At 38.2% G+C, this 10233-nt stretch overlaps 1 protein-coding gene across 1 annotated transcript; it reads left to right on the top strand.

Annotated features, from left to right (window-relative positions):
• The first annotated feature begins 5492 nt into the window (after positions 1 to 5492).
• Positions 5493 to 8541, top strand: LOC140004680 (uncharacterized). The gene is made up of 3 exons (XM_072044819.1): positions 5493 to 6036; positions 6257 to 6793; positions 8168 to 8541. Exons 1-3 carry the CDS (start codon positions 5493 to 5495, stop codon positions 8539 to 8541), a joined length of 1455 nt encoding a protein of 484 aa, XP_071900920.1.
• The last annotated feature ends 1692 nt before the right edge of the window (positions 8542 to 10233 follow it).

Genomic DNA, 10233 nt, shown 5'->3' on the forward strand with positions numbered 1-10233 from the left:
TCCTTGGATGATACAAGAAGTATTGAAGGTTTTTTTGTTTTTTCGTTTTCACTTCTACAGTTCTGCTTGTTTGGTCTCTTTGTTGATAATGTTGATTTTCAAGTAATAAAGAAAGCTTTTCCTTCTCTTTCTCCATTAAATTTTTCTTTTGGCACTTCTTACTTTTCCTTTTGTTTTAAAAAAATCTAGTATTTTTTTTTCCTTCTCTACCTTCATTGCTTGTTTCATGCTTCTAAAAGCTTATTTTCCTTAATATTTTCTTATTTCGTTTTCTTTCCTAAACGCAATGATAGTAAGGCGCTTAATTGGGATTTTTTTTAATCTAATTTCTCTATCAATATTTCCTATCTAATTTCATACTAAGGGTGCATGTGATAAAACTGAAGTTTGAAATCTAAAATGTGAAGTTTGAATCCATTAAGTTATTGAATTGTTAATTATTAAATTTAATACATTTGAGTGCATATCACATTCAATGATAAGTGAATAGTTTAACACTTAATTTTAAAAGCAAATTTTGCCTAAGAAATTTAGTGTCATTTAATTTAGTTCAGATGTTCAATTTTTTATTATCAAACGGTGTAAATATATTAAGATCTGAATCTATTAACTTTAAGCACTGAATTGGATTAGCAAACAGGGTCTAAGTCATCAGCTTTTCATTTCTCATTAGTCTTTTTGCTTGTCCCTATTCTCGATTACAAGTTCTACTTTCATCAGATGAAAGGGGCCAAAATAATAAAAAACTGCAACTCCAATCCTTTCATTAAAAAGGCAAATCTGAAGCTGCAAAGAGTCTTGCAAAAGGTAGAATCCACAACTTGATGGCAAAGAATCAAAATTCTAAGGAATAGGACGTTAGGTGGTGAAAAACTTTTACAAGGCAGATAAAAGGCAAAAGAAACCAAAAATACCACATACTTATTTTGCATCAGAGTCATCCTATCTTTACAAATCCTCTTTTTTTTGAAAAATGTTACACAACTCTTTTCTAATCTAAGTTACTTCCCGGTTCCCAACTTAGATCCTTTCCAATCTTTAGCGGTGCCCATGTCTCATGCTCGGACAAAATTCGCCTCGACAGGCCACTTCTCCTCTGCCTATCCTGCATGCTGATGGTCGTTGGAATCTTCATCCAACCACTCGACCTTGCTCCCCAGGCTACTCGAGGAAATTGAATTGGATTCACACCCTGCTTCTGATCGGATCAGTACGATAAACAACTTTGTATTATCAATCATATATCATCTTACAGGTGGTGTAATTATGGGCAATCTCACCAATGTGGGATTTTACATTTATCTGAAGTCATATCCACTTGCTTGTCCTCTTTTTTCGACTTTGGAAACAGTTGTAAATATATACAGGAGTAAAATTGACAATGCGGGGGCTTTGGATGCTTCTGATCTATCAAGTTGTTCTCAGATTTTTATCGTAAACATCGGGATATGAAGAGGGGTTGATTGAGAAGAACAGGAAGAGGGGACGACATTAGTATAATAGTAAGAAAGAATATTTCTTATTAGACTTGGCTGAAACTTAATTTCAGCCAGTCATACTAGAATATCCAAAGCGCTCTTCTCGAATCGCTCTAGTACGATGGAAAGATGTGTTAGGTATTTTCAAAATTTGATCAGTTGCAAGAAGGGGCATCTTAGGATCTGACATAAGATCCATCACTGTCTGGTTCCTACAATGCTCAGAAGTTGTTCAAGTCTACTTGACACATTTTCATATTTTTGATAGTTAACTACTATCTAAATAGTGTTTAAACATCCAAAAACTATGTGAGCACTTGCATTGATATTGAGGAACATTTTGACCAATACAAATACACAAATCAGCGGTGAAAGGTTGCAACTCTTGGTCATTTCAATCTCAACTACATAAATGTCTGGTAGGGATGGTTTGCTGTAGAAGATCAATTTCCTACTACTAGAATTCTCTGCAAAAACACATCATAGTTTAAGTAAGTTTATCTAACTTTGTGCAAGAGTTAAGACAAAACACCTTTCAAATTATTTTAAAGGATATTTGTCCAAAACCTTTGCATACAAAATTTTGGATAAATAAAGTCTAAAGAAAAGTGATCTTGAGTCACGATTTGAAGTCTTTTTGTCTCACTTTGTAACTTTTAGTCATTTTCTCCTATATTATCCCCAACAAGATGGATCCACCGGAGAAAATGCAAAATGATAGAATTGTTCGCCCCTCCACGCCTTCCACGGTCCATTTTCATTCTCTTCCCTGCCGGAGAGGTGGATAAATAAGGTAGCTTGCTTGTCCTCTGGCGGCTTATGTCATCTGCTTGAAGGATATTGAGAAAGCTTACTTACCACAAATAAGAAATTGTATAAGAATTGAATTCTAATGCTAGGTGGACAAGGCCATACAACTAGAAAACGTTGAAAAATACGAAGTCCTCCAAAAAGTTGGGATCTCGTGTCTTTGCTTATCTGCCTTTGTTTTCTTCTACCTGTCTCAGTAATAGAAGTCATATTTGAAGTATTTGAAATTTGTTCTAACAATTTTCTTCACATTGAGTTCAAGAATAGATTATATCATGGTAGGAAACTACTTCATTTTTTATCTATTAAAATATTATTTGATACCACTAGACAAAGGCACTGTATATGGCATTTCATTTTTTATCTATTAAAATATTATTTGATACCACTAGACAAAGGCACTGTATATGGCATTTGATGCAGGATTGTTGCATCTCCAAAGTTCACAAGAAGGTTACAGTTTACACCAATCATATGAACATGCATATAGGACTTCTCTCTCTAAAAATGAGAGCGTCTCTCTCTAAAAATGAGAGTTCCCCTCCTCGGTGTAGGAGCAAACACCTTCCTTTTAACTTTCGCACCACTTTCCACCATCCGTACCAAAGTCCGCCTAGCTTTTGAAACTTTTTGAAATTCAAGAACGCAATTTGTAAAAAAGCATCCGAGCCAAATTTGGGGAAATCCTGGAAAGATTCATGCTGGGATCACCAAGGAAGTTAGAAAGCATCGGAGAAGCTTCAGCCTAACAGTTGCGTAGTAGCTCCCCTTTTCTTTTGTTTTCTTCTTTTTCTTCGGACCTTCGGTTTTTTCCTTTTGGTTTTCTGTTGGTTTCCACCTGATAAAAAGGAGTAGGAAGCTCATATGGTCAGCATATAACCCATGGAAGTCCAGAACTCTAATTAAGGGAAGTGGCGTCTTTCTCTGTTTTTTTCTTCTTCTCATTCCGGTTTTTTTTGCTCTGTTTTTCAGCTTTGTCTGTTTTCTTCTTATAGTCTAACGTCCTTTTTAGTTTTGTGCTCCTGTCTATCATCTTGTAGACCCAGGTGAAAGAGTCGTTTGTTCATACGGATATAGTACTGGGAACTCAGTGTGGTTTTGGGAGGATGGAGGAAGTATTAGCAAAGGCCTTACAAAGATTTGAGCTATCGGAAAAGGAAGTGGGGGGAATAGACTTAAGCAATGATGATGTAGAACAGAGTGTGCAGGATTGTAGAGGAAGCATGGTAGGAAGACTTATGGGAAACATGATAGCAAACTTTACTGGGGTGAAAATTTTCACCAACCACGTTTGGGGCTATCCCAGAAACTTATGAGTTACTGAGATAGGCCCAAATGTGTTCCAGTTTCAGTTTGAAAGGGAGGAAGATAGGGAAAAAGTGTTGGCAGGAGGCCCTTGGATCTTGGACAACCAGGTTCTAGTTGTACGAGAGTGGTGTGCAGGCTTTGAAAAAAGAGTTGAGAGCTTTAGGTACACCAGTTTCTGGGTTCAAATATGGAACTTACCGGTACATTGGATGAGTAATGCAGCAGGAAAGAAAATAGGGGGAGTGTTTAGGAAGGTGAAGGAGGTTATACTACCACCAGGGGGTGGAAAGGAAGGGAGACACATGAAGATATTTGCAGAGATAGATTTACTACAGCCACTGGTTAGAGGGACATTAGTGAAGCTTAATGGAAAGATGGTATGGATAGAATTTAAATACGAAAGATGCCCAGACTTCTGTTACAAGTGTGGTACTATAGGTCATGGAGATAAGAATTGCAGAATGGAAATGAGGTATAATTCATCTCACAGGGAGGCACAATTTGGACCATGGATGAGAGCAGGAAACATAATGGTGTCTCCTCTTAGGAGTGAGTATGGAAGGAATCTGAATCCAAAGGGGCAAGCTAATATACAAGAGGGGGTAGGTGCAGGAGGAAAAAAGGGGGATGGGTTGGGGGAGAAAATGTTACAGAAAGAGATAATGGGACCAAGAGAAGAGGGTGGGGGAAGAGAAGGGAAGAAAAAAGAGGAAACAAGCAGGCAAGAGGAAGTGAGGGGACAGGCACTAGTTATAAGTGACATGGTAGGGAAAGAGAGGGAGGCAAGTAGAACTGAGGAGAGGAAGGGCTTTCAGGATAAGGGAAAGGGAAGACGGGTTCAGGAGATGGAGGATAAGATAGGGGAGATGAAAGGTCACATGGATTTTGAAATGCAGGTAAGCGAGATTGAACATACAATGCTGGAAAGGCCAACAAATAGAGCGACCTTACAGCAGGCAAGCATAAAGGAATGTCAGGAAAACAAGAGTCAGCTAATTTCTGTGAAGGTGGAAGACAAAGGGTAGCAACAAAGAGGCTTCCACAGGATCAAAAGAATCCCATTAGGACAGATAAAAGACGACACTCAGGTGGGGAACAAGGAGGTAAAAGGAAGAAGTCTAGAGTAAATGAGGAGAACGAGCCAACGGAAGAGGATGAAGAGAATGAACCACCATAGAAACAAGGGAGAAGGAAAAACCAGAAAATGACTAAAATAAGGGAACTGGAGGCAATCCCATCAAAGCCTCCACAGCGCAAATGAAGGTTCTGGTGTGGAATTGTCGAGGTGTGGGAGGACCTTGACAATTCCCCAACTAAAGGAGGTGATTAATCTCCACTTTCCAAGTGTTATCTTTCTGGCTGAGATAAAAAAATTAGAAGAAAATTATAGAAAATGTACAAAAACAGCTAAAGTTCGACCATTGCTATGTGGTATACTCAAATGGAAGGGCAGGAGGGTTGGCAATGCTGTGGAAGGAAGAAGTAGAAGTGGTGAACATTAAACAGGAGAGTTTCCTCATAGAACTGAAAATAAATGATAAGAAGTTAGGGAACGAATGATGGTTGGTCGGAATCTATGCTAGCACAGATGAGAAAACAAGAAAAGAACAGTGGAAAAAGATAGAGGAAAAAAAGAGGGAGTGGAGGGAATATTGGATTCTAGTAGGGGACTTTAACGATATAAGAGGTGGAGAAGAAAAATGGGGAGGGAGAGGGAGACAAGAAGGTAGTTGTAAGGAGTTTAACAGATTCATTAAGGAAAATGAGTTGGTAGATATATGATTTGAAGGGAAACCATGGACATGGTGCAATCAATGGGAAGGAGAGGGAGAAGTAAAAGAGAGATTGGATAGATGCCTTGCAAGTGTTAACTGGTATCAAATGTTTAAAGGAACTATGTGTAACCACTTAGAAAATGAAGCATCAGATCATAGCATGCTCTTACTGGATACAAACCCCGATCAGAGAAAGGTAAAAAAAAGGTTCTACTTTGACCAGCGGTGGGTCAAGAATGGGGAAATCAGAGAGGTGATTGAAAGAGTTTGGGGTTCGGAGCATCAAGGTTCAAGAATGTTTAAGGTGACAAGAAAGATAAGAGAGTGCAGAATGGCTTTGTTAACATGGAAGAGAAATAACAGCTTGAACTCAGGAAGGCAGATTATGGAGTTAAAAGAGAAAATTCAGGAATTAAAGGTTAGCAACAATTTAGAAAAGAGGGGCCAAATTACAGAATTGAAGTTGCAGCTTAGTACAGCATACAGAGAGGAAGAGCTATATTGGAGTCACAAGGCTAGGACACGGTGGTTACAGGAAGGAGACAAAAACACTGCATTCTTCCATGCGAGTGTCATGGCGGCGAGAAAACAAAGGAAAATCACTTGCCTGCAGAAGGATAATGGACAATGGTGTAAGACGGATCAGGAGCTGAGGGAGGAGATATGTAGATATTACAACCAGATCAAATAGAGGAAACACTGCAAGGGGTTCCCACTACTATATCTAGACAGATGAACGAACACTTGATCCGACCTGTGGGGGAACAAGAGATACACAGAGCACTCTTCTCTATGCACCCTAATAAATCGCCTGGGACAGATGGTATGTCTCCACTTTTTTTCAAAAATACTGGCATATTGTTAGGATAGATGTGGTGAATGCAGTGGTGAGTTTTTTTCATACTGGCAACATGCTGAAAGTTGTGAATGAAACTTTGATAACTTTGATTCCTAAGGTAGAAAATCCAATCAACTTGACCCAGTACAGACCTATTAGCTTGTGCAATACTCTTTATAAAATCATTTCAAAAGTGCTAGCAAATAAGCTTAAAGTCGTGTTGAACAAATGCATTAGTGAGACCCAGTCTGCCTTTGTTCCGAGTAGACAAATTGTTGATAATGTTCTTATTGCTCATGAAGTGATGCATTTTTTGAAAAATAAACGAAAAGGAAAGGTTGGTTTCATGGCTATTAAGCTTGATATGTCTAAAGCCTATGACAAGGTTGAATGGAAATTCATAGGAAGAATGATGGTGAATATGGGCTTCTGTCCTATTTTTGTTAGGTGGATCATATCTTACATATCCTCAGTTTCTTATTCTTTCAATCTTAATGGAGCTAAGGTGGGTTACATAAAACCTAGTAGAGGATTAAGACAAGGGGATCCCCTTTCCCCTTACCTTTTCCTAATTTGTGCAAAAGGTTTGTCCCATTTGATAAACACAAAGGTTGAAAAAAAGATGATGACAGGAATCAAGGTGAGCAAGAATAGTCCACAAATATCACATTTGTTTTTTGCAGACGATTCTTTGATTTGCTGCAAAGCTACGGTCCAAGAGACTTAGCAGGTACAAGAGGTGCTAAACAGCTATTCAGTGGCTTCTGGACAGTTAGTGAACTTTGAAAAATCAGCCGTGTACTACAGTAGGAACACCCTAAGGACAAAGAGAGCAGCCATCTGTGAAGTAATGGGGAACTTAAAAGAGGCAACCAATGGCAGATATCTGGGACTACCAATGGCCAAGTGTTTGGCTATATCAAAAGTGCAGTCACCAAAAAGATGAAAGGTTGGGCAAACAAAATGTTAAGCATGGTTGGGAAAGAGGTACTTATAAAGTCAGTCATACTAGCGATGCCAAACTATGCCATGGCGTGTTTCAAATTGCCAAAAGGACTGTGTGTGGACATTTGCAAGAGTATAGCCAATTTTTGGTGGGGAAGTAGTGAGCAAGAAAGAAACTTCATTGGGTTAGTTGGAAGAAACTAGCCGATGTCAAAGGAAGATGGGGGCTGGGATTCAGGGATTTAGATGCTTTTAATAAAGCTTTACTTGCTAAGCAACTCTGGAGAATTATTTGCTCTCCAAATCTGCTTATGAGTAAAGTAATTAGAGGCAAATACTTAAAAGATCACAAATCCCTGGACAACCACCCTCCCAACTCAGCGTCCTGGGCTTGGAAAAGCATACACAAAGCATGGGAATTATTGGAAGAAGGCCTATGGAAGAGAGTAGGAGACGGAACACAGATCAATATATAGGAGGATATATGGGTGATAGGATCAGCGACAGGACGAACCTCAACAACTTGTCCCCCAAATTGCCACTTACATACAGTCAGCCAGCTCATCAGTGAAGAAAGATGGAATGAGGAGATTTTACAGCAAGTTTTCAACCGAGAAGAGAGGGAACACATAACTAGTATACCTCTCAGTGTGTTTAAAAGACAAGATAGATATTTCTGGAATTTTGCGAAATCTAGAATCTATACAGTCAAGACAGGTTATGCGAGAGCTATGCAGGCCAGCAATACAGTAAAGAGTAGACAAAAGCTGGAGGGGAAAACAAGCTGGGAGATAAGGAAGCATAGTGTTTGGAAACAACTTTGGAACCTGAACTTAAAGCACAAAATCAAACACTTCATCTGGAAGTGTTTGCAGAATGGTATAGTTGTGAATGATGATATCTACAAAAGAACTGGAAAAGGGGATAAGGTCTATACAATTTGTGGAGAAGGTGAAGAAACAGCTGAACACATGTTTTCAATTGCCTAAGAACACAACTGGTGTGGAAAATAGCACCGGTTAGATGGGAGGAGCTGAGAGACTTACAGAGCAATTTGTGGAGATGGTGGGAGGCGGTTGCTCAAACAGGTTCAAAGGAGTTAGGGACGGAACATATAGTTTTGACAGCGAATATTCTATGGCAAATCTGGAAAGCACGGAACAAGATGGTTTTTGAACAGCAAAGGAGTGGAGCAAATGATGTAGTCCAGAGAGCACAGCAAGAATGGCTCGAGTACGATGATGTGTGGCAGCAGGAAGGGGCAATCAAACAGAATGAAAGGGCTGGGAGTCAGATGGAACAGGTGATGGTACCACGAGCTGAAGGAGTCATCCGAATCAGTACGGATGCAGCACTCAACGCAAGGATGATCAGAACAGGAAAATGAATCGTGGCACGGCATTGGACAGGAGAGATAATAAGAGCTAAAGGAGTAGTAGAATGGACGAAAGGTGAAGCTCTAATGGAAGAAACATTAACCATTAGATTAGCTCTCCAAATGGCACGGGAAGCCGGCTGGAGGAAGATAGCTATCCTATCAGATTGCAAGACGGCCACAGATCACATTAGATGCAACAATGTACAAGATGGGACTCTAGCAAACATCTTGGAAGACATTGCGGATCTAATACAGGTTTTTGACTACTGCACAATATCTTGGGTGCCTAGAACATTGAATATAGCAAGTCATAGGCTAGCACTTTTTGCATCAAAACTAGTTAATGACATCGATTGGGAAGGTGACTTTCCATGTTGGCTGATAGAAGCCAATAGATTAGATGAACGGGCTGTTGCCCCTTTTGTAAGTATTCCTTGTAGTATCAAGTGTTAATATCTATAAAAGCTAATATCGTTTGTAGAAAAAAAAATATGAGCATGCATATAAATAGAACATTTATTACTATTTTTTCAAGGGCTAATTACAATTTACCCCATGTGGTTTAGTGTTTTATTACATAACTCCTTATAGTTTCAAAAACTATACATAACCCCTCATGGTTTAGATTAAAGTGTCAAAGTGACAGAAATTACAATCCATAACGGAGTCAACTAGAACATTGAATATAGCAAGTCATAGGCTAGCACTTTTTGCATCAAAACTAGTTAATGACATAGATTGGGAAGGTGACTTTCCAATCTATAAACGGGCTGTTACCCCTTTTGTAAGTACTCCTTGTAGTATCAAGTGTTAATATCTATAAAAGCTAATATCGTTTGTAGAAAAAAAAAATATGAGCATGCATATAAATAGAACATTTATTACTATTTTTTCAAGGGCTAATTACAATTTACCCCATGTGGTTTAGTGTTTTATTACATAACTCCTTATGGTTTCAAAAACTATAAATAACCTCTCATGGTTTAGATTAAAGTGTCGAAGTGACGGAACTTACAATCCATAACGGAGTCAACTATAATTTCAAAAATACCCCTATATAAAGTTAAAAATTATTTATTAACCACACGGGGTTATGTATATATATTAAAAATCATAAGGGAGTTATATGGTAAATCACTAAAGCATGACAGGGATTATATGGTAAAATATAAAATCATATAGGGTTAGAATGTCATGCATATTATTTTTATATATTTTGGTCATTTTAGTTTTAAAACAAAGGTAATTTCGATATTTTCATAGGTTCCGTTATAGATGATCATTTTTATCACTTTAGCTTTTAAAACTAGTGGGAGGGTTACATATAAATTAGTTATACCACAGAGGGATAAAGTATAATTTGCCATTTTTTCAAATAATGCTAGATGATTGCCACCGGAAGGTGTTAAAAGCTTGAAAAAAAAAATTGTCGACAGATGAAAAACCAAAAAGACTTGACCACCACGCCAAGATCACGCGTGAACATCCAAATCAAGGAGAAATTTCTAAAATTATTATGATTTTTAAAAAAAATTCTACAAAGGGGGTATTTTGTGTACTGGTTTCTGTTTTTGGAGTCTTCGCATTCATCAAATGTGAGCTCAAGGAACTCGCATTTGATGATTGCGAACTCTCCTTAAATTTTCTACCACCGAAATTAAAAAAAAATCAAAAAAAAACCGACCTCGCAATTCACAAATG

Source organism: Coffea arabica, chromosome 4c (assembly GCF_036785885.1).
Source record: "Coffea arabica cultivar ET-39 chromosome 4c, Coffea Arabica ET-39 HiFi, whole genome shotgun sequence".
In the NCBI taxonomy this organism is placed as follows: Eukaryota; Viridiplantae; Streptophyta; class Magnoliopsida; order Gentianales; family Rubiaceae; genus Coffea; species Coffea arabica.